The sequence below is a fragment of the Colobus angolensis genome, unplaced genomic scaffold, assembly GCF_000951035.1.
Source record: "Colobus angolensis palliatus isolate OR3802 unplaced genomic scaffold, Cang.pa_1.0 Scaffold24, whole genome shotgun sequence".
In the NCBI taxonomy this organism is placed as follows: Eukaryota; Metazoa; Chordata; class Mammalia; order Primates; family Cercopithecidae; genus Colobus; species Colobus angolensis.
This window is the reverse complement of record NW_012115599.1, coordinates 11,330,813-11,356,305: the sequence shown is the minus strand read 5'-3', so window position 1 is coordinate 11,356,305 and position 25,493 is coordinate 11,330,813. Positions and strand designations below refer to the sequence as shown.

Genomic DNA, 25,493 nt, shown 5'->3' with positions numbered 1-25,493 from the left:
GGCGGGTGGAATCACCTGAGGTCGGGCGTTTGAGACCAGCCTGACCAATATGGAGAAAGCCCATCTCTACTAAAAATACAAAAAAGTTAGCTGGGTATGATGGCACATGCCTGTAATCCCAGCTACTCAGGAGGCTGAGGCAGGAGAATGGCTTGAATCTGGGAGGCAGAGGTTGCCATGAGCCAAGATTGCACCATTGCACTCCAGCCTGGGCAACGAGAGTGAAACTTCAATTCAAAAAGAAAAAAAAAAGAAACATTTTTGCTCACACCTGTAATCCCAGCACTTTGGGAGGCTGAGGTGGGTGGATCACCTGAGGTCAGGAGTTCAAGACCAGCCTGGCCAACATGGCGAAACCCCGTCTCTACTAAAAATGCAAAAATTAGCCAGGCGTGGTGGCAGGTGCCTGTAATCCCAGCTACTCCGGAGGCTGAGGTAGGAAAATCGCTTGAACCTGGGAGGCGGAGGTTGAAGTGAGCTGAGCTGAGCTGAGATCATGCCACTGCACTCCAGCCTGGGCAACAGAGGGAGACTCCCATCTCAAAAAAAAAAAAAAAAAAGATTTTCTTGTGGTCATGAAATTCCTGTATTGGTTTCATTTCTTAGCCCTTTCCTAGCTGTCCTCTCCTCTATATTCTCTTCCTGGGAATTAGAACTAATCCTACCATGAGGAATGGCTGAGTCCATGCTTACTCTGGCTTTCTGAGGGTATCCAGTGACCTGTTAGACACAATAGGTCAGTAGAGGAGGGAAAAGCAAAGATGAAGTTGGCAGAAATTCTTTCCCACCATACCATCTTTGCCACTATGCTATCTTCCTTCCAGTCCAGAATCTCCAAACTTCCTTCAGTTTGAAGAGATATGGTGGGAAGGAAAAGAAACTCAACCTCGTAGGGTTTTTGAAAGGTTTTTGACATGAGGCAGGGTGTATGGAGAGGAAGCAAATCTTTTCATAAAATAATATGCAACAACATTTTTATCCTTTTAAATATTAAGGTGAAACATGCTCATGGTATAAAGATGAGGTAAACTCATACATAATTTCCATTATCCCAGAGATAACCACTGGTATGTTCTGTTTTTCTTCCACACACAATTGGAATAATATTGAATATATTATTTTGTATCATGTTTTTCAAAATTTGTGTTGGTCCTCTTGTAACTAGTTGAGATCCTAGCCTGAATGCTCTACTAATGACTCTTAACAAGGGTTTTGCAACTAGTCACAGTTTTTCAAGAAAGGAAGAAGTCATTTATAGCTTAGTACTCACAGAACCTTATTGTTACAGTAATTCAACTATTCCATTGATCTTCTTGTATCACAACTGCTCACTCAGAAACATGCTAACTAGGTGCTATAAAAGTAATGTGATGTAACATGGCAGCCAAAAGCAAGGGCTGTTCTGTCCCCAACATGTTTATAATAAAGGAGTCCCAACTTTTATCACTACCCTTCAGTGAACTCTGATCATTTTTGTTTGGAATGTTAAAATTCTGCTTCATTTAGTTGTAAAGAAAAAATATCCATGTCTAAAGTAAATTAGTGAGTGGCCCTCCTAAAATAGATTCCAACAGTGATAACAACAAAGGTGCTGTGGAAACTGGAGATGACCTCTACTGGGAATCAGAGGACCGCTTGCGTGTCAATGTGAGCTTACTAGTTCCACCCTCCTTGCATCGATTCCATGCCTTGGCTCCAAGGTCCGTGAATCATATGAGCAGAAGGCAGCAGCAGCCTTGTGGGTGCTCTACTGAAATCTGCTATTCACCAGGTGGAAAGGAAGCATTCAGAAGGATGGAGATCACATTTACAACCACCCCAGCTTCAGGGACAGCCACCTTGGTGTGTAACCAAGCTGCTACATCCACAAATAAACCTTCTCTCACCTCCCTAAGTACTATATAAAAATGGCTAACAGGAACATGAAGAAAACTTAAAAGGAGATGATGGTCATTTAGTATAGTCCTACTGTAACTTAAGAACAGAAGGATTATAGCTAGTAATTAACAAACCTGGCATCTCTAACTACAAAGTGCTCAGTTTCACACAAAGGGAAGAAATGACACATTTGTATATAGAGGCATCCTAGCTGAAGACTGAGTTAAGACACAACTTTCAGACCTGCCTTCTAGTGTTGTGAACTAATCAAGAGGCAGTGTGGCAGCAATGGGAAGACTGAGTTCACACAAATGCAGAACAAGGCCTTCTGGAAGCAGTGTAGGAAAACAGATGGCATGAATGCACAGTGAGTTTCCAAGCCCATGTTGGTGTGGCATCTGAAGTCTATTTTGGTCATTTTTCACTGAATCCTTATGAAACTTACTTTATAGCTTAAGCAATAAAAAGATGATTTAATTATAATAATAATAACATTTATTTATTTATTTACTGAGACAGTCTCACTCAGTCACCCAGGCTGGAGTGCAATGGCATGACCTCAGCTCACTGCAGCCTCCCAAATTCAAGTGATTCCCTGCCTCAGCTTCTGGAGTGGCTGGGATTACAGGCATCTGCCACCTTATCCAGCTAATTTTTGTATTTTTAGTAGAGACAGGGTTTTGCCATGTTGGCCTGGCTGATCTTGAACTCCTGATCTCAAGTCATCTGCCCAACTTGGCCTCTCAGAGTGCTAGGATTACACCACTCTTGGCCTATAACTAATGCTTTTTTTTTTTTTTTCAGATGCAGTCTTGCTCTGTAGCCCAGGTTTGAGTGCAGTGGTGGGATCTTGGCTCACTGCAATCTCTGCCTCCCAGGTTCAAGAGATTCTCCTGCCTCAGCCCCTCAAGTAGCTGGGATTATAGGCACGCACCACCATGACCAGCTAATTTTTGTATTTTTAGTAGAAACGGGGTTTCTCCATGTTGGCAAGGCGGGTCTTGTACTCCTGACTTCAGGTAATCTGCCCACCTTGGCCTCCCAAAGTGCTGGGATTACAGGTGCCAGCCATGGTGCCCGGCCCTATAACTAATGTTTCTTGAGTGTTTACTATAGGCCCAATACTATTACATCTATCTATCGACACACCATATAGATCTTATACATAAATATGTGTGTGTGTGTGTATATATATATATCACATCATTTAACCTTAACCCTGTGATGCAGATACTATTAGTTTGAATGAAAGGGACTAGAGATAGGCTGGAGCAACCATTGGGGATAATCCAAATGCAATTCTCCTCGGAGATGCCCCCTGCACACGCACACACACACCAAGGAGCAATCCAGAGCCCTGGTCATTGTTGACTTAGTTATTTGATCAGTTCTACTTACATTTGGCAGTGTGTAGAAAAAGTGTCCCATCTTCACCATCAGGAGCAGCATCACACCTGCGCCTACCAGAGATGCAAACTGAGGAGACAGAGCCAGTTGGAGAGAAACCATCAGGAATGTATTGGTCCCTGTCTGCAACTGAGGCCTTCTGCTTGGTGAGAAGTATGTCAGTTTTTCTTAAAAGGAGTTGAGTTCAGCCCAAGTGTATTTTTGTTGAACTGACATTTTCAAGTCTTATCAAAGTGCTAAACACATACTAGATACTCAATAAATACTGCCTGAATGAATGGAAAGACGCTCCCTGAAAAGTTCCACATTGTACTGGGCATTTGAATCTTTACTGCCACTGCTCTGTGCTGTGAATATGAATTCTAAAATCTGATTTGCATCTCCTCCTAAGTTTAACCTCTCCTTGCACAATTTAGAAAAGCCCTAGTTGGCCGGGCGCGGTGGCTCACACCTGTAATCCTAGCACTTTGGGAGGCTGAGGCGGGCAGATCACGAGGTCAAAACATGGAGACCATCCTGGCCAACATGGTGAAACCCCGTCTCTCCTAAAAATACAAAAATTAGCTGGGCGTGGTGGCACACGCCTGTAATTCCAGCTACTTGGGAGGCTGAGGGAGGAGAATCACTTGAAGACAGAGATTGCAGCGAGCCACGATCGCACCACTGCACTCCAGCCTGGCGACAGAGCGAGACTCCATCTCAAGAAAAGGAAAGAAAAGCCCTAGTAGCTCCTCAATGTCAGCCCTAAAATCCCAAGCATCCTACTTCCCATGTAAACAAATTTCCCACCCGTCACTCTCCTGTTTGCTGCTTGGGTAACTGCCCATCTAGCAGCTTCAGTGGAGCTTCATCTTCACACAAAGATAATCACTTCCCATTTTCCTGCTTTAGTTTCTCTCTGCTTCAGGGCCATCAAAAGGAAAGAAACAAAGAAAAAGCTACAAACATGAGTCAAGTCTGTATATAGCAGTTCTGGATCCTATCCCAGTTGGGTTGACTACTCTGGGCTCAGTGTCTCTTGGTAAGCAGTGATTCTCACTTGGCAAAATAAAGGTGGAAAACTAAGAAGCATAGTTTCCTTGATAAGCCCAATGCTGTCTGCATAGTCCTGAACTCATTATATCCTCTATTGGTAAATTTCCATTTTGTAAGCCCCTAGTAATAAAAATAATAGAAACCAGTGTCATTTTCCACTGTGATGGGAATAGGGGATGGGGCAAAACTGTAGCCACAAATCAAAACAAGGGCACAGAAAAGCAAGAACGGAGGGAGTCTCTCAATTCTAATCTACCAAAGGACCACTCAGCAATGATTCTCTGATTTTTCTCTGTATTTTTTACATGGGGGGAGAAAACACATCTTCCCACTGGGTTCCCTCTCACTACTCATTGCTATTTGCCATATAAATGTATTGCTGAAAATAATAGCAATGCAATCAATGTCCTTCTTCTTTCTTTCCCCGTCCCAGCTGATTCACAGCTAAAGTGAGTGGCCTGATATGGAAAGGCTGAATCACATGAGAGTAGTGTATGTAGGAAGGACTCAGGAAAATGGATCACCATAACTGAAACTCAGAAAGCTCTGATGGCAAACATTTCAGACACTGTGGAACTGAGACAGGTAACCCCAAAGCCTCTCCAGCCAGGTGACATGTTAGCCTGTTGCTGGATCTAACTTCTGCCTCTAGCTTCAATTGGCCTTTGCTGATGCTATAGAAGAAAACTATTTTCATTAGCACAGGAAATCTATATCAGGCCTTTTCTTTTCTGCCACTTTTTTTCTCCAAGATTCTTTGATTATTTTTAAGGAAACAAAGGCAGGCACACAGCACAATAAGTTGTATAAAACTAGGTTAGGCCAGGTGTGGTGGCTCACACCTGTAATCCCAGCACTTTGGAAGGCCAAGCCAGGCAGATTACCTGAGGTCAGGAGTTTGAGACCAGCCTGGACAACATGGTGAAACACCATCTCTACTAAAAATAAAAAATATTAGCTGGGCATAGTGGCAGGTGCCTGTAATCCCAGCTACTTGGGAGGCTGAGGCAGGAGAATTGCTTGTACCTGGTAGGCAGAGGTTGCAGTGAGCCAAGACTGCACCAATGCACTCTAGCCAGGGCAACAAGAGCAAAACTCCATCTCAAAACAACAACAACAACAACAAAAACCTAGGTCAAAATGAGCACAAACTAGACACCAAATCCCATAAAATTAACTGCTCAGAGAGGGTTGGAAGCCTGCCAATAATTGTGTCTCTCTTGGCTGTACAGTCATCGGAATGGGCTTTGGGATCAGAGGACCATCCTCAGTGGCATTGTGCCTCAGGAAGGTGCTCGATGGCTCTCAGAAGCTCAGCCTCAGTGCCTGAACAGGGTCTGATGAGAGCAAGCACTGTCTGTCTGCTTTACATCTCATGCATGCTTTGTTTTTCTGACCAGATTTTCCATCACTTTTCCAGACTTTCTTGAACGAAGACTGACTCTGCCTTCTCTCCAGAGAGTCAAAGCCATGTGAGTCCCCATAGCCACAGCCACAGCCACAAGCAACATGCAGACCCTCAGCCATCAATTGGTCCATGTACAGGGGGTTCCATGAAGCAGAAGAGCAGATGATGGACACCTGCCCAGGCACTTGGGTCTTGGGGTAGAAGTGATGATTTTTGAACTCTTAAGTGACAGGTACCCATTAGCATCTAATTTAATTCTCACAATGGACAAGTTTGTCTTATCCCCATTTCCAGATGAAGACTAGAGCCTCAGAGAGCAAAATTAATTTGCCCAAGGTCACATACATCTAGGAAGCATGGAGTCAAGTTCAACCTCCCCTGACCATCTGACTCCAAAATCCAGGCTCTCTCCATGGCCCCACTGGCTTCCTCTAAAAAGAACACAACACATTCATTTCTCTCTTTTACAATAGCCCATTTTTAAAGCTCTTCTGGGAGCCTGGGCAAGGCAGGTCCTTAGCAAACAGGGAGCAATGAAAGAAACCTAATCTTGGAGAACAGGGGAGCACAGTGCTAAGAACAGGATGAGCAGAAAGATGGACTATGGGACAGCCCAGCTGGCCACAGGCCCACTAGGGCTCATCACATCCCCTTTGCCATGGGTCAGCCCTGCCAATGCCTCACGCTGAGGCTGTGGCCAGAAGGACCAGTAGGTTTTGCTGCAACCACTGGAGGGAAATGAGTTCCAAACAGCGATAAATTAAATGAAATCTAGACACATATACACAGTTTGCATCTATGCCAGATAAAAAATAAAAACAAAGTGACCCTTGATGGCAGGTTATTTTTGAGAGGTTCAGAGCCAGGCCCCTGTTTCTCTTTTCTGCAGTCCTAAGGAACTTTGAAGAAATAGGGGCATTCTCAGGCAGAGTGAATCAAAAGCCCCCAAGAGTTTGGGGCACAGTGGCTCATGCCTGTAATCCTAGCACTTTGGGGGGCCGAAGTGAGAAGATCACTTGAGGCCCGGAGTTTGGACAACATAGTGAGACCCTGTCTCTACCAAAAAAAAAAAAAAAATCTTAAGGCCTCTAGAGATAACAGGTGAAGAGAAAACTCCACTCCCATGGAATGAAGAAGATGAATGAGTCTCAGAGGCCTTTTCTGGTCCAGATTTGGAACTCAAGAGTATAGTCTGGGCAGCTGCCATGTGTAGGGCTAGGGATCAGCAGCATTCTCTGCTTGAGCCAGCGATTTGCAAGGGCATGTCAAGGCCTCAGGGAGGGCTTTTCAGCATTCCTAGGGACATGCCTCCCTGTGGAGGGCCACTGCACTGCCTTGAGAGGTGTCACTGGCAGAACTGTGCTGCACAAGTGAACAAGGTGGCAGTGGAAAACAAAATGAGTGCCATAGGCTACCTTTGAGGCAGACCTTCTTTCCAACAGGCTAAAATGCTAAAAGTGGGCTTGCTCAGGGGTTGGAAATGCAATTGTCCACCAAAACCCTCCCAAAACTTGGCTTTTCTATTCCCAGAATCAATGAGTACAGTTGGCAAAGCCATTCTTCCTCCAGTCCACATTACACGCACAAGTAGAATCCTGCCATTAAGACAACTCTGAGGCTGAACTGAAGCCCTTCTTCCTCCTTCCATCTACACATATCCTAAACCCTTTCAGTGCTCCATGAAAGTCCCACTTCTGCCATCATTCTCCTTGCAATATTTATGCCTCTTTTAAAAAATCGTCCTCATTTTGCACTCAATTTTCCTTGCACTGTGATTTAGTTTTTTTCTAGTCATGCACATCTTGTCTCTCAAATTTACATTATGCTTATATACTGAATAAACAAAGCATGTCAGAAAAAGTTAGTGGAACTAATCTCTGGGGATAGCCATTTCCATTTCTTCTTATAAAGCTCTCCAGTCTTTTTGGAGTCTCTTTGACTCCAGAGTTTTTGCATGCTTGTACAAACACTCTTCTTTTGGACATAGCCCAAATTTCTCTGTCTGTTAATCAGTAGTGGAAAAGGCCAATGTATCCAGAAGAAGCTCTGTGACAAACAAAACTTAGTCCACATAAAGTGGTACGACGTAGTCTTATTCTAGACCAAACTTGTCTAACCTGAGGCCTGAGGGCCACATGTGGCCCAGGACAGCTTTGGATGCAGCCCAACACAAATTCAGAAACTTTCTTGAAATATTATAGTGTTTTTGCTATTTTTTTTTTTTTTTTAGCTTATCAGCTGTCATTAGAGTTAGTGCATTTTATGTGTGGCCCAAGACAATTCTCCTTCTTCCAATGGGGCCAGGGAAGCCAAAAGATTGGACACCCCTGCTCTATACCCATGCTCTCACCCCTGCCTAATCTTTCTGACTTGTATTAGCTTTTACCTTATGCTTCACCACATATTTGCCCATGAACTATGACACTGTCTTTCCATGTGAAAGTTGACTGTTCATTCTGCTGACACATTCGTTTCTGACCATGGCTACACCTTTTACTATATTTCTGCAGAAGCTTGTCTTTGACCTCTGCCACTGTTTCTCTGGCCTCTGAATGCTGACTCATTCCCTGGGCAACCTCAGTTTCAATTCTGATAGCTCTCTGACATTTTGTCACGCTACAAAGTTGAGATGGGACACCTCTCAGGTTAGCATGTTGTAATTTTATCTAGTCAGTTCAAAACTCATGAACACTGAGCTGGGCGCGGTAGTTCACACCTGTAATCCCTGCACTTTGGGAGGCCAAGGCGGGCAGATCACTTGAGTTCAAGAGTTCAAGACCAGCCTGGCCAACATAGTAAAACTCCAACTCTGCTAAAAATGCAAAAATTAGCTGGACATCGTGACAGATGCCTATAATCCCAGCTACTTGGGAGGCTGAGGCAGGAAAATCACTTGAGCCTGGGAAGTGGAGGTTGCAGTGAGCCGAGATCGCGTCACTGAACTCCAGCCTGGGCAACAGAACAAGACTGTGTCTCAAAACAAAAACAAAACCAAAAACAAAAAACAAAACTCATAAACATTAGACTTATAAAATTTCATGCCTGCAGTTAGACACTGCCTCTACAGTCTTTTCGACCACCATTTTCTCTATGTTATGCTTAACACATACCTACAACATTTAGTTTATTGACTCAGAATACCTGCAGAAAATCTGACCTAGATAATTTTCTCTTATACAAAAGTAGAACAATTACACATTCTCCGGGCTCTGCTAGACAAAGACCCGACTTCTTGTCATGAAAGCCCCTTGCCATGCCCTTTTGAGGAAGCCAGGAAAATTTTTGGTTTGCTGCCAGGGTGTGTAGAGTTGTATTATGGCTTTTCCAGACTAGATGTGAGAATGCATCTTCCCATAGTGGGGGAAAACATTAGCAGATGATGGTAAGTTTACCAGAAATACTCGTTTTTTTTTTCTTTTGAGATGGAATCTCATTCTGCCACCCAGGCTGGAGTGCAGTGGCATCATCTCAGCTCATTGCAACCTCTGCCTCCTAGGTTCAGCGATTCTCCTGTGCCAGCCTCCTGGGTAGCTGAAATTGTATGCGTGCACCACAACACACAGCTAATTTTTTTTTTTTTTAATTTCTAGTAGAGACGGGGTTTCACCGTGTTAACCAGGCTGGTCTCAAACTCCTGACCTCAAGTGATCCACCCTCTTTGGCCTTCCAAAGTGTTGGTATTACAGGCGTGAGCCACCACACCTGGCCAGTTTACCTAGAATATTCTTATCCTTTAGGTATGTTACATGGAAAGTGGCGTTTTGTGGGCTAATATATGGAAACCTCTCACATATAATATTTCTACAGAAAATGGCTTTCGGCCAGGCACAGTGGCTCACACCTGTAATCCCAGCACTTTGGGAGGCTAAGGCAGGTGGATCACGAGGTCAGGAGATCGAGACCATCCTGGCTAACACGGTGAAACCCCGTCTCTACTAAAAATACAAAAAATTTAGCCGGGCACAGTGGTGGGCGCCTGTAGTCCCAGCTACCTCGGAGGCTGAGGCAGGGGAATGGCGTGAACCCAGGAGGCGGAGCTTGCAGTGAGCTGAGATCGCACCACTGCACTCCAGCCTGGGTGACAGAGTGAGACTCCGTCTCAAAAAACAAAAAAAAAAAAAAGAAGAAACAGAAAATGGCTTTCAAGTTCCACATTGACAAGTAACTTTTAAGACAAAATCTGAGCAAAAATTAAGGCAAGCATGGAATCCAAATTCTTCCCAGAGGTCTTTCCCATTAAGTATAACATTAAAACAGCAACAAGATTAAACCCATTGAATTCCCTACTCTGAATATACATATGAATTGATATGAATATGTTTATGTAGTAGAGATCAAATTGTATTTCAACATACCTGTTGTCTTCCTCCAGATTTATCCTGGATAATAGTCCTAGCAACAGCACCGGTAAACACACAAGATCTGAAAAATGAACTGACGACATTGCAAAGGCCTATGGCTATTAAATCCTGTAAAGAAATGGCAGATGCTTTAGGCCCCCCTCTTTGTTGAAGAATGCTGATTTTATTTTGAGTTGAAGGCATATTTTTTTTTTTATATGAAGATAGGGTTGTTTGCATCACTTGAAATAACAGATTGAAATATTATTAGGCTAGGCGAGGTGGCTCATGCCTATAAGCTCAGCACTTTGGGAGGCTGAGGCTGGTGAATCACCTGAGATTGGGAGTTCGAGACCAGCCTGACTAACATGGAGAAACCCCATCTCTACTAAAAATAGAAAATTTGCCAGGCGTGGTAGCGCATGCCTGTAATCCCAGCTACTCAGGAGGCTGAGGCAGGAGAATCGCTTGAACCTGTGAGGTGGAGGTTGTGGTGAGCCAAGATTGCACTACTGCACTCCAGCCTGGGCAACAAGAGTGAAACTCTGTCTCAAAAAATAAAAATAAAAATAAAAATAAAAATAAATGAGAAATAACGAAAGGATGGCACATCTGATTTTCTTGATTAAACTGAATCGTCATTTTAGCTAGTCATCACAAGGAAAGTGCTTTTTCAAGGTGAGAAAATGAGACTCTGGCATTTTTATTCTCTTTCAAGTGATGACCAGGACTTAGGATGACAGGGAGAAGCATAATGCTATTCTCCCTGCCTTATGTACTAACCTAAAGGTCAAATTTGGCTGGGTGCAGTGGATCACACCTGTAATCCCAGCACTTTGGGAGGCCGAGGCAGGCAGATCATGAGGTCAGGAGTTCAAGACCAGCCTGGTCAACATGGTGAACCTTCATCTCTACTAAAAATACAAAAATTAGCTGGGCATGGTGGTGAGTGCCTGTAATCCCCACTACTTGGGTGGCTGAGGCAGGAGAATCGCTTGAACCCGGGAGGTGGAGGTTGCAGTGAGCCAAGATCATGCCATTGCACTCCAGCCTGGGCAACAAGAGCAAAACTCCGTCTCAAAACAAAACAAAAAAAGGTCATATTGGAATACCTGTTGCTTCCATATTTCCCTCTTGAGTTCTAGGGAAAAGGCCAAATTCAGAGTAGCTGAAGATTTTCCCTAAAAGACAAAAACTATTTCTGGGAGGCCAACTGTATGATATTAGCAGCCCTCGCTTTGTTGTTGTTGCTGTTGTTGTTGTTGTTGTTGAGATGGAGTATCACTCTGTCGCCCAGGCTGGAGTGCAGTGGTGTGATCTCGGCTCACTGCAAGCTCCGCCTCCTGGGTTCACGCCATTCTCCTGCCTCAGCCTCCCAAGTAGCTGGGACTACAGGCACCTGCCACCCCGCCTGGTTAATTTTTTAATTTTTAATTTTATTTTTATTTTGTAGTAGAGACTAGGTTTCACCATGTTAGCCAGGATGGTCTCGATCTCCTGACCTCGTAATCTGCCCGCCTTGGCCTCCCAAAGTGCTGGGATTACAGGCGTGAGCCACCGTGCCTGGCCCAACCCTGGCTTTTTATAGGATGTTCTGCAGCATTTCTTATTGCACCTCAGTATGTGGTTGGAGGACTTGGTAGAAAGCAAGCTAAAATTAAGAAAGGTGAAACTCTCCTAACTTAACAACATGATGCCATAATTTTCTGGACTCTCTGTACCATATCTGTTCTAGGGCAATAACACTCAGGTTAATTCAAGTGGTCTCAAAGTTAAGTATCCCTCACCTCTCAAAAATCCTTTGTGATTACTGTCCAAATCATGGTCCAAGTGGCTCTTCAGTTGAAAAAGACTCCAGCCTTCATGTTGGCAGGAGGCTTTGATTAAAGAACAAAGAGTTAAGGATCAGAGAAAGTAATAGTCCTCTCACCTGGTTGGAATTGACGCTGTAGTTGTGAAGACTGGCAATCTTCTTGCCCAGAAATATGAGCAGAAAGGAGCTCACTAAAGATAAGGAGATGGCTTGTAAAATTATCTTGGGAAGAAGGCTGAAATCTGGTATTACAGGAAACAGGAAGCTGGAATAGAATAGTGGAATTATTTCTGGATAGGAGGAATCCTTTCTTGGTATCTCTGCCACTCTATTCTAATATTGGGCCGTCCTGATTTTTTTTTTTTTTAATGACAATAGGGACAAGTGGAGTGATTGAGGCAGCAGCCTGCCAAAACTGCCAGCAAACGTTATGAAAGCCATTGAGAGAACATGCTGTTATGTCTTGTAGTTCAGTGTGTTTGCCAGGTAGCAATGACAATAAGCAGAACAGACAAAACCTTAACGATTCATGAAAAATGGTTTCTTGATACTGTTTGAGACCATACCAATAGGTGAACAATAGGTGGATATTTAAGGAAGACATGATGCCTATTTTATAGAATCTCTTCCAGAAGTTGAATATGAGGCAATACTTTCCAAGTCTTTCTATAATGTCAACATATGGCTGGGTATGGTGACTCACGCCTGCAATCCCAGCACTTTGGGAGGCCGAGGTGGGTGGATGACTTGAGGTCAGGAGTTCGAGACCAGCCTGACCAACATGGTGAAACCCTGTCTCTACTGAAAATACAAAAAATTAGCCGGGTGTGGTGGTGTGCACCTGTAATACCAGCTACTCTGGAGGCTGAGGCACAAGAATCTCTTGCACCCAGGAGGCGGAGGTTGCAGTGAGCAGAGATCGCACCACTGCACTCCAGCCTGGGTGATAGAGTGAGACTCAGTCTCAAAAAAAAAAAAAAAAAATCAATATACTCTGACACTAAAACCAGACACAGATAGCACAAGAAAAACAAAACAAAACAAACAAACAAACAAAAAACCCGAAAAACAAAACTCAGGCCAATATCCTTCATAAACATAAATGCAAAAATTCTTATCATTTTAGCAAGTCAATATATAAAAGGATAATACACTATGATCAAGTGGGGTTTGTTCCAGAATGAAGCATTAGTTTAACAGTCAGAAATCAAGCACAATATTAACAGACTATAGAAGGAAAAAGAAATCTTGATGATTTGGGGGGAGTAGTGTTTTTCCATAGATCCATACTGGCGTAGTTCTTTAAGTCAAATCTGGAAGCACAAATATGCTTCCTTTTTTATTTCTCTAGATTACTTTCTAAGTCAAAAAAAAAATCTAAGTGTTTTAGATAAGGTTTGCTATTTGAAATGCTTATTCGTTCTTTTGATTATCTTTAATCATTCATCAAAGACAAATATGTATGCCTCAACAGTTGATTTCCTTTTGATAAATTATATAAAAATCCAAATTCAATAAAATGAATCATGTAAATACTCTTGGGAAAATTATTTTAAAAGAAATTTTGTGATATATATTTCCACAAAGCAAATAATCCCTTATCTAATTAAAATTTCTTATTAGTTCTTACATTTTAAATTTTATTTTTGAGTAGAAAGAATTAACTTTTAGCACCTCGAAGTGCTAAATATCATTTTCTTCACCATCCAACTATGTCTTCTTCTTTTCTTCTTCAACTTCTTTTTTTTTTTTGTATTGAGACCAGGTCTTGCTGTATCACCCAGGCTGGAGTGCAGTGGCGTGATCATGGCTCACTGCAGCCTCAACCTTCCTCAATAAATCCTCCCACCTCAGCCTTCCAAGTAGCTAGGATTTCAGATGCATGCCACCACACCTGGCTAATCTTTTTTTTTTTTTTTTTTTTTTTTTTTGAGAAACAGAATCCCCACCATGTTGCCCAGGTTGGTCTTGAAATCCTGAGCTCAAGTGATTCACCTGCCTCAGCCTCCCACAGTGCTGGGATTACAGGCATGAGCCACTGCGTCTGGCCCTACTGTCTATTTTAATTCCTTGTTTATAATTTATAACTTACAAATTCTTTTGCATTTTCCCAGTAATTAGCTAAGTAGAAGCATAACTGAATACTTAGAGGTAGTTATTTAAGTTATCAAATTTTTGTCTTTTTAAGAAGCTAGGTAAGAATGTGGCTGTCCTAAAGAGGTACACAGTAAATGTAATTTACTACCCCAATCTATATTAGTAAAGCTTGAATATTTAGTATGATAACAACATAAAATACTGTTTTTCCTTTCTGTTCTCTGTAACATTCAATTCTTGTTAGCAAATGAGGTTAAAAGGGAACACGGACACAGCAGGAGCTAACTTAAATTGTCCAATCTTACTATTCTCTAGCAACCCTGGATAAATACATAATAAAAGAGAAAGCTCAAAGCAACACTTAAAATTAGACTTTTGAAATGCTCACTTGTCCATCTGTACTTTTGAATTTTATGATAAGAGATAAGTGAAACTTGGCTGTGTGGGTTTTTTCTTTTTTCTTTTTTACTTTTTGAGATAGTCTCCATCTATTGCTCAGGCTGGATCCTGGCTTGATCCCAGCTTACTGCAACCTCCAACTCCCTGGTTCAAGTGATTCTCCTGCCTTAGCCTCCCAGTAGCTGTGATTACAGGCACACACTGCTATGCCCAGCTAGTTTTTGTATTTTTAGTAGAGACGGGGTTTCACCATGTTGGCCAGGCTGGTCTCGAACTTCTGACCTCAAGTGATCCACCTGCCTCAGCCTCCCAAAGTGCTGGGATTACAGTCATGAGTCTCTGTGCCCAGCCTGACTGTGTGGTTTTGAAGTCATCGATAACAGAAGCATATTGTGTAAGTATAACAGAGTGGTTATAATTATAGACTTTGGAATTAAGGAGAAATATGTTCAAATGGTAGCTCTGCCACAGAGGAGCAATGTGCTAAGTAATTTAAACATGGGAAGCCTTAGTTTCCTTAGCTTAAAAAAGAAGACAATATCTACCTCAAAGCATTACTGTGGGGAGCAAATGAAATAATATAAATATGTAAAGTGTCAATCCCACTGTTGTTCTTGTTATTATTTTCTTTTTCCTGAGGACGGAGACCGTGTCTTGCTTATCTTTGTATTCCCTAGTACCTAGGTGGTGTCTGCCCACATTTTTTAATTGACTGGAATTTCAAGTTGATTCAGCCATCATCAGATTTCATTGAGAACTGGGTAGGATATGAGACTAGTTCAAACTGGTTGTGTCAAAATAGCCTACATTTGCCCAGGTGTGGTGACTCACGCCTGTAATCCCAGCACTTTGGGAGGTGGAGGTAGGAGGATCACCTGATCCAGGAGTTCAAGATTAGCCTGGCTAACATGGTAAAACCCTGTCTCTACAAAAAATACAAACATTAGCCAGGCATGGTGGCAGGCACCTGTAATTCCAGCTACTCAGAAGGCTGAGCAGAAGAATCACTTGAATCTGGGAGACGGAGGTTGCAGTGAGCTGAGATGGTGCCATTGCACTGCAGCCTGGGTGACAGAGCAAGACTGGTCTCAAAAAGAAAAAAAAATAAAAGCCTACATTTTGTGATCCTGGAGTTTAGCAAGTAGGCTTCACTCTTTACAGGATTCCTTATTATACAACGTGAGGAAATGGGCAATGCTCTTCAAAAGCCTCCCTGTGAGTCAAGAAACTGCAGTATATTGCCTTTCTTAGCTAATGTGATTCATCTGATTAAGGGTAAAAAAAATAATTTCCTAACAGAAGCAAGAGCCGTGCCTCATAGTCACTGGTAAGAATTATAATGTAAATTGATTGTGAGTCCTTAAGAACTCCATATGCCAGGCTATTTGAAGATCACTTTCTACCCAGAGTAAGAAAATAATGTTGCTCAAGGGCATCAATTCTGGCCGGGCACCGTGGCTCACGCCTGAAATCCCAGCACTATAGGAGGCTGAGGCAGGAGGATTGTTTGAGCCCAGGATTTTGAGACTAACCTAAGCAACATTCAAAATGCTGTCTCTACTAAAAATGCAAAAAATTAGCGGGGCGTGGCAGTGCACGCCTGTGGTCCCAGCTACTCAGAGAGCTGAGGCGGGAGGATCACTGGAGCCTGCGAATTCAAGGCTGCAGTGAGCCATGATTGCGCACTGCACTCTAGCCTAGGCAACAGAATGAGACCCGGTGTCAAAAATAAATATATAAATAAAAGTAGGGCATCAATTTAGTCCAAGTTTGTGAAGGCAAAAGGAACGTTCATCTTCTGAACACAGAGCCACAGGAGAGAGGCTAGAAAAACCGAGGCATCTCTTGTCCGCTCCTTGAGAATTAATCAGAGAGATATGGTAGTTCAGAAGGCCTATCATGTGCTATTTAAAAAACACATGAGATTCTCTGGTATTCAGTGCATATAACAGTTTTCCTGAATAAGGGGACTGGCTCAACTATAAGAGAGACAGAGGCTGACCAGAGAAGACCCAAGGAGTTGTCCCTAGCCCTTCTCCTTTCATGAACCTCTGTGTTCTAAAATGAATTTTGCTTTGGCCAGAGACTGCTAGTAGAAAATATCAATCAGGCTGTGTGGTCAGAGGCCAAGAGAGGGTATCAGAAAGAGAAATGCAATCTTGAAGAGTGGAATTACTGACCTATAAGGAATCATGTCAATAAGCGTCTGGCTGGTTTCTGTGGCCATGCTTATCTTGTTTGCAATCACAGTGAAGCCAATAATCTGTAGGGGGTAAAAAAAAAAAGGGGGGGTGGCATATGATTACCTAAATATAGTGCATCGCTTCCAGTAGCAGAGTTGCCCATAGCCTCTGGCAGGACAGAAAATGAAACAGGCAGCAGTCCCTATGCATGCAAGTTGGAGAGAGAGGCGTGGCTAGTTCAGCAGAGCAAGGCAGGCATTAGAGATCTTTCCAGAAGCTTTTGGTTCTCTAAGCTCTTTTCAGCATTGTAGCCAGAGTGCAAAACAACTTGGTCTGTGACACGTGATGGGAACAAATGGATGCCATGAACTTCTGTATCCCCACCAACTCTATTTATTTTGTTTTAATATTTAATATCTTTGAATCTCAATGGCTTTCAGTGAGATTGATCCATTTAAATACAGAATGACTTGGAAAATATCTGTCTCTTTGCTCCTCTTTAAATAAAGAGATGTGTATTTCAGAGTTTATCAGGAAGTGGGGAATCTCCCCACCAACTTTAAACATCTAGATTAATATAAACATGTTTTCGGATAATGGCTGTGTCAACTTTTCAGTTTCAAAAGCTTTTAGTTCCAGGTACATTGTAGTAATACAGATATGCCTTTCAGGGGCTTGTTGAAGTATATGAAGAGAGAAACATGATTAACCCTTAATAATATGGAGCAACATTTAATTGCACAAAGAAAAAGTTCTGTAGCAAAGCAAGTACCTACTTTCCCCCCGCTTTCATTTACTTCTAAAAATGGCAATTCTCCCTTTAGTCCCTGAGTTTTAATTAGAGGGAAAAGAGACAACCTAGCAGCTGTTATAGCTTATAAAGACTATGCATCGATGCAGATTAAACCGGAGACAAGACACCTCAATTCCTAGGTTTTAAAATAGCAGTTATACAGTTGCTTTATCCCATTCTTCCTACTAACACATACATCTTTCCCCAGCATCTACTGCAGGAATTCAACCAGACGCTGAACAGGACAGTAGTTGGCTAACCTGTGATACTGTTATCAGACGAATACCTCTAGGAAGTCTACAGATTAGAATAGAAGGAAGAATCTGGATTACAGCTTGGATCAGAGAAGAAGAGTCTTGGTTTCCATATAGTTAAGAGGCAAGAAGTATGACAAGTATGGCAAGGAACTCTTATTTCCAGTATAAAGGTAATATTTGCTCACAGAGAAAAATGAAGTAAATATGAAACATTGAAAAACAGAAATAACTCATCCAAAGACAACTATTGTTACTTTTTTTGTTTGCTATACAGCTTAAATACACATAAATTATGAACATATAGTGTGTATAATTTCTTATAGCCAAGGGTCTCTTGAATTACCAGTATAGTCTACCTGGATCTCAGTTGCTGCCTTGAAAATTTTCCTAAATATTGAGTCTGCTCTTTTTTTTTTTTGAGACGGAGTTTTGCTCTTGTTGCCCAGGCTGGAGTGCAGTGGTGCAATCTCAGCTCACTGCAACCTCTGTCTCCTGGGTTCAAGCGATTCTCATGCCTCGGCTTCCTAAGTAGCTGGGATTATAGGCATGTGCCATGACACCTGGCTAATTTTTTAGTAGAGATGGGGTTTCACCAGGTTGGCCAGGCTGGTCTTGAATTCCTGACCTCAGGTGATCCTCCTACCTTGGACTCCCAAAGTGCTGGGATTACAAGTGTGAGCCATTGCACCTGGCTGAATCTGCTCTCTTAAGGACAGATTGATAGATGTGTGCAGTTTCCTCCAGCACATCTAAACATTAGTAGTTTCTTCGTGGGTGCTGTGAGAGGCATTTTAGACCCTAGACCATGGGTGCCTCCATCCTCCCTCTCTCATTTTCATCACCGCTAGGGGTAAGAGGGAGGTCTTTTTCTAGTTCTAACCTGCATCTCTAATCCCTGCTATGTGGCAGAAACTGTGTCCCCATCACTTGACTTGACATGTGTATAGGTAGTGTATTGCAGGCTTCAATAGCCTGTGAGCACAAAGTAGGTCACAAAAAAGGTTAATGCCTAAATTGCAATTATTCTAAGCCTTCACCTATTTTATTGCTGGACCTCTGTTTCTTCCCCTACCTCACCTCATGGGGCATTGTAATTACTTATAGCATTCTCCAAAGGAATATATCCTCCCTCCCTCCCTCTCTTCCTTCCTTCCTTTTCTTTTCTTTTTCTTCTTTTCTTTTTTCTTCTCCTCCCCCTTCTTCTTTCTTCTTCTTTTATTTTTTAGACAGAGTCTTGCTCTGCTGACCAGGCTGGAGTGCAGTGGTGCAATCTCAGCTCACTGCAACCTCTGCCTCCTGGGTTCAAGCAATTCTCCTGCCTCAGCCTCCTGAGTAGCTAGGACTACAGGCATGCGCCACTATGCCCAGCTAATTTTTTGTTTTTTAGTAGAGATGGGGTTTCACCATGTTGGCTAGGCTGGTCTTAAACTCCTGACCTCGAGCAGTCCACCCACCTCCACCTCCCAAAGTGCTGGGATTACAGGCGTGAGCCACTGAGCCTGGCCCCCAGAGCAATATCTTGACTGTGGCTCACAAACCAATCTGTCAGCCATAGTCAAACCACAGCATTCTTTGCACTCTCACTTCTCTCCTTTCCTTATAACTCTGATTCATGTTGATTGCTTTCAAGGCTGTGTAAACCAAAAACAAAATTCTAAGGCCCCCAATCGACCCCATCTCTTAGCCAAGGGAATTCCAAAGTTAACCTGAAAAAACTAGTTCAGGCCATGATTGAAGCAGGGGTCAGACATACCTCATTACATCCCTCCTCCCTTTTGGAATTCAGGAAAAGTCAGCCAGCAGTAACCTCAAAACAGACCCTTAAGTCTGATAAGAAACATTTACAACCCATCCTCTTTGAAGCCTGCTACTTGTAGGCTGCATCTGCATGACATAACTTTGGTCTCCACAACCCCTTACTGTAACCCAGACATTCATCTCTATTGATAATAACTCTATCAATTACCAATCAGAAAAATTTTAAATCTGCCTGTGATATGGAAGCCCCCACTCCTTCAAGTTGTCCCACCCTTCCAGATCAAACCAGTGTAAATCTTACAGGTATTGATGGATATATTGTGTCTCCCTAATGTGAGCTTGGCTCACTGCAAGCTCTGCCTCTCGAGTTCATGCCATTCTCCTGCGTCAGCTGTACCCTGACCACCTTGGGCACATGTTGTCAGGACCTCCCTTCAGAGGCTGTGTCTCAGGGGCTTCCTTAACCTTGGCAAAATCAACTTTCTAAATTGATTGAGACCTGTGTCAGATACATCTGGGTTTACAGGCTGCTTGAAGGAACATCACTATGATCCTTGGTGCTGATGTCGCTTAAGAGAGGGCTGGGCGTGGTGGCTTACACCTGTAATCCCAGCACTTTGGGAGGCCGAGGTGGGTGCATCACGAGGTCAAGAGATCGAGACCATCCTGGCCAACATGGTGAAACCCCGTCTCTACTAAAAATACAAAAATTAGCTGGGCATGGTGGTGTGTGCCTGTAATCCCAGCTTCTCAGGAGGCTGAGGCAGGAGAATCGCTTGAACCTGGGAGGCAGAGGCTGCAGTGAGCTGAGATTGCGCCACTGCACTCCAGCTTGGGAGACAGAGCAAGACTCTGTCTCAAAAAAAAAAAAAAAAAAAAAAGAGGGCTGCTGTCTGTTCATGGGTGCTGTCTGCTGGTGACTACAAAACTTAGCCTTCTAAGGTGCTAGAGCTGGGCTGGGTTCTATGAAAAGGAGAGGCTGCCTCTGACTGCACCCTACTAACTCCATATACACATTGTTCCCTGAGCTCTCGAGTACCATTTGTATCCAGGGTTTTGTTTTTAAGAATTGACAAATAAAAATCATACATATTTGTCATATATAACATGTTATTTTGAAATATGTATATACACATTGTGGCATGGCTGAATCGAGCTATTAACATATGCATTACTTCACATATACATCTTTTTTTTTTTTGAGACGGAGTTTTGCTCTTGTTGCCCAGGCTGGAGTGCAATGGTGCAATCCCGGCTCACTGCGACATTCACCTCCTGGGTTCAAGCGATTCTCCTGCCTCAGTCTCCCAAGTAGCTGGGATTACAGGCATGTGCCACAACACCCAGCTAATTTTGTATTTTTAGTAGAAACAGGGTTTCTCCATGTTGGTCAGGCTGGTCTTGAATTCCCAACCTCAGGTGATCCACCCGCCTTGGCCTCCCAAAGTGCCAAAATTACAGGTGTGAGCTACCATGCCTACATATCTTTTTTGGTGTGGTGAAAACACTTAAAATCTACTCTCTTGGCAATTTCCAAGAATATGATACATTGTTACTAACTGTAGTTACTATGTTGTACAACAGATCTCTTGAAATTATTTCTCTTATCAAACTGAAATTTTGTATCCTTTGGCCAACATCTTCCCAAACCACTCTCCTACAACTCTAGCCCCTGGTAACCACCATTCTACTCTTCACTTCAATGAGTTCAACCTTTTTAGATTCCACATATAAATGAGATCATGCAGTATTTGTCTTTCTGTGCCTGGCTTATTTCACTTAACATGTCCTCTGGGTTCATCCACGTTGTCCCAAATGACAAGATTTCCTTCTTTTTATTTTTTATTTTAATTTTTTAAAACCAAATACCCAGTCTTTAAGGAGAAGGATTTCCTTTTTTCTAAAGGCTGAATAGTATTCCATTGTATATGTATACCACAATTTTTTAAAAATCATTTTTTGTTACATGTCTGTCAACTAATACCTGTATATACCACATGTATCCATTTATCTGTTGATGAACACTTGGGCTGATTCCATATCTTAGGTGTTTTAAATAGTGCTGCAGCGAACATGAGAGTGCAGGTATCTACTCAACATACTGATTTCATTTCCTTTAGATACATACCCAATAGTGGGATTGCTGGATCTGCCTTCAGGGTTTTGAAAAATCTTTTTTATTTTTTCCCCCCCTTTTTTTTTTTTTTTGAGACGGAGTCTCGCTCTGTCGCCCTGTCTGTAGTGCAGTGGCCGGATCTCAGCTCAAGCGCCACCTCCCGGATTTACACCATTCTCCTGCCTCAGCCTCCCGAGTAGCTGGGACTACAGGCGCCCGCCACCTCGCCCGGCTAGATTTTTGTATTTTTTAGTAGAGACGGGGTTTCACTGTGTTAGCCAGGATGGTCTCGATCTCCTGACCTCGTGATCCGCCCGTCTCGGCCTCCCAAAGTGCTGGGATTACAGGCTTGAGCCACCGCGCCCGGCCGAAAAATCTTTTGAAAAACAAGCCTTTCACTTCTGGCCTTTGTGAATTAATAGCTTTTCACACATTCAAAGGGAAAATAATATGCATCTCTATAAGAAGTAGGCAACAGTCATAGGAAAGTTTAGTCTAAAGTCCCAAGACAGTATTTTTCAACCTTGAAGAGGATAGACCTGGATTAGTTAGTGTAAGATGGGTTATGCTGTGGCAACATACAAGTCATGAGATTGTAGCATTTTAACACATCAAAGTTATTTTTTTGCCTACTCAAAGTCTCTCAGGCAGCTTCCTTGCAAACAATCCCCCGGGGATTTGAGCTAATTTCACCTGGGGATTCCATTTTCTTTTCTTTTTTTTTTGAGACAGAGTCTTGCTCTCTCGCCTAGGCTGGAGTGCAGTGGCGCGATCTTGGCTCACTGCAAGCTCTGCCTCTCGAGTTCACGCCATTCTCCTGCGTCAGCCTCCCAAGTAGCTGGGACTACAGGTGTCCACCACCACGCCCAGCTAATTTTTTTGTGTTTTTAGTAGAGACCGGGTTTCACCGTGTTAGCCAGGATGGTCTCGATCTCCTGACCTCGTGATCTGCCTGTCTCAGCCTCCCAGAGTGCTGGGATTACAGGCGTGAGCCACCACTCCCGGTCTCCATTTTCTTAACATACTGCTCCTGTCATCATCACAGCAGGGGAGGAAAGAAGAGGGAACTTACACCTATTCACCTCTTCTTTGGCTCAAAAGTCACTGGGTCCTCCTAATTGCAAGAGAGACTCGGAGGTGCAGGGGGCATATGATTACTTGGTTAACTTGAAGCATCTTTGCCACAGAAGCATCTTTGCCACAGACCACCTCTTAAAAAAGAAATAATTCTCATTGACATCCAAAAGTTCAGCAACTTTTTTTTTTTTTTTTTAAGATGGAGTCTCACTCTGTCTCCCAGGCTCGAGTGCAGTGGCGTGATCTCGGCTCACTGTGACCTCCGCCTCCCGAGTTAAGTGATTCTCCTACCTCAGCCTCTGGAGTAGCTGGAATTACAGGCCCACACCACCATGTCTGGCTACTTTTTGTATTTTTAGTAGAGACAAGGTTTCACCATGTTGGCCAGGCTGGTCTTGAACTCCTGACCTCAGCAGGTCGGCCCACCTTGGCCTCCCAAAGTGCTGGGATTATAGGCATGAGCCACTGTGCCAGGCTCTGAATTCAGCAATCTTAAAATGAAAAATGATGACTTAGAAAATCTGAGTTTTATTGATGAAAATATCTTTATCATGGTAAAATGTTAATTATAACTGTAAAATATAAATTTCACCAGAAGATTTTAGAAAAGAAACAAGAGGCCAGGTGCGTTGGCTCATGCCTGTAATCCTGGCACTTTGGGACACTGAGGCGGGCAGCTCACTTGAGGTCAGGAGTTCGAGACCAGCCTGGCCAACATGGTGAAACCCCCGTCTCTACTAAAAATATAAAAATCAGCTGGGCATGGTGATGGGCGCCTGTAATCCCAGCTACTCAGGAGGCTGAGGAAGGAGAATCGCTTGAATCTGGGAGGCGGAGGTTGCAGTGGGCCGAGATCGCGCCACTGCACGCCAGCCTGGGTGACAGAGCGAGATTCTGTCTCAAAAAAAAAAAAAAAAAAGAAAAGAAACAAGAAACATTATTATTAGACAGTGAGCCCTAGCTCTGCTACTTACTAATGACATAGATTAGAAAAAACATTTAACATCTCGTTTGCCTCAATTTCTTTGTTATATATATTTATTTTTATGAAGGTATAATTTAGATACAATAAAGTGCAAAGCTTTTAGATATAAAGTTCCATTTTTTTTTTTTTTTGAGATGGAGTCTTGCTCTGCCGCACAGGCTGGAGTGCAGTGGCGCAATCTCGGCTCACTGCAACCTCCACCTCCCAGGTTCACGCCATTCTCCTGCCTCAGCCTCCCGAGTAGCTGAGACTACAGGCGCCCGCCACCTCGCCCGGCTAGTTTTTTGTATTTTTTAGTAGAGATGGGGTTTCACTGTTTTAGCTAGGATGGTCTCAATCTCCTGACCTCGCGATCCACCCGCCTCAGCCTCCCAAAGTGCTGGGATTACAGGCGTGAGCCACCACGCCTGGCCAGTTCTATGTGTTTGAGGAATTTATATGCCAGGTAACTGCCACCCTAATTAACACCTAATTAACACATGAAACATTTCCATCACCCTGATACATTAGTTTTCTACCACTTACTATTTAATTTTTCCACGTGGGCAGCCATTAATCTTTTTGTCATGATAGATTAGTTTTTCCTGCTCTAGGAATTCATGTAATGGAATTATACAGTATGTAGCCTTTTGTGTCTTTTTTCTTTCATGCTACATAATGTTTTTGAAATCCATCCATGTTGTACACACAACGTGTGTGTGTTTATCTCCAGTTTGTTCCTTATTGCTGAAAAGTACTCTCTTGTAGGAAATCATTACACACATTACAATATGTTACATTTTGTGTCTAGAATCTCTCTCTACTTTGTAGAGGTGAACAGTCAAAACAATTAAAATTGAAGCATGGAGAATAAAATCAGGATTCCAAAAATGAGATAGAAGCAGAGGCAGTATATTCTAGGATCTTGGCAGTAGCCAAAATGAACTATTTTGTGGACAACAAAGTCATCTCTAGGGACCTTAACATTGGAGCATAAGGTGAGTCGCAACCAGAGTGCCCAGTGATCTGTATAAACTAGGGCTACGAGATAGACATCATTAGGAGATTTGACTGGTATGTCTGTATTTCTTGGGAAGGACTGGTCTTGACTCTGTCCTCAGCTAATTGCTGTTGTTGAGATTGTGTTTGCTGAATAAACTTGCATTTTGCTTGCTTGAGTTTTGTTCTTTTTTTTTGAGATGGAGTCTCGCTCTTTCGCCTAGGCTGGAGTGCAGTGGCGCTATCTCAGCTCACTGCAAGCTCCGCCTCCTGGGTGCATGCCATTCTCCTGCTTCAGCCTCCTGAGTAACTGGGATTACAGGCACGTGCCACCACAACGGGCTAATTTTGTATTTTTAGTAGAGACAGGGTTTCTCCATGTTGGTCAGGCTGGTCTCAAACTCCTGACCTCAGGTGATTCGCCTGCCTTGGCCTCCTAAAGTGCTGGGATTACAGGCATGAGCCACCACAACCAGCCTCTGCTCTGTGGTTCTTGAGCCAAACCTGTACTGTTGGATACATGTCCATTTTTGAGGCCATTTCTTTCTGAAGGCTGGGGTTCGGGTATGGGTTCTTATTGAACAAGATGTTCAAATCTTCCAGTTGTTTCTCCGTGAACATCGTATGTTTCCTTTGTGAATGCATCTGGTTTTAGCCATAGGAAAGGGCTGTTCATTTCCTCCTTGGTTCTTTGGCCCTTTGTCTGTTATCGTTTAAATATGAGATTGCTTGTGCCTCAATTCTTGGATTTCATTTTATTTTAATTTTTTTAGGAAGGTCCTCTGAGTCTGACATCTTCTAATCTAGATGTGCTCCTATGTTCAAGTCCAGGGATGAGCTGCCTCAATTTCCTTATTGTAGCATAGTGAGAAGGAATGGAAGTTGAATAACAGTATGATTTCAACGACATTAAAATAAAAATAAAATACTTGGGAGGCTGAGGCAGGAGAATGGCGTCAACCCGGGAGG

General features: G+C 43.0%; 1 protein-coding gene across 3 annotated transcripts in view; it reads right to left on the bottom strand.

Moving 5' to 3' along the window:
• The window catches only part of SLC26A8 (solute carrier family 26 (anion exchanger), member 8), an 87,666-nt gene that overhangs the window by 27,202 nt on the left and 34,971 nt on the right, over positions 1–25,493 (bottom strand). For all 3 annotated transcript variants that reach the window (XM_011945363.1, XM_011945364.1, XM_011945365.1), the window contains 4 exons: positions 16,558–16,640; positions 11,999–12,146; positions 10,084–10,197; positions 3,277–3,354 (listed from right to left, as the gene is read on the bottom strand). In XM_011945363.1, coding sequence (XP_011800753.1) covers positions 3,277–3,354; positions 10,084–10,197; positions 11,999–12,146; positions 16,558–16,640 — 423 coding nt within the window. The remainder of the gene's footprint in view (positions 1–3,276; positions 3,355–10,083; positions 10,198–11,998; positions 12,147–16,557; positions 16,641–25,493) is intronic.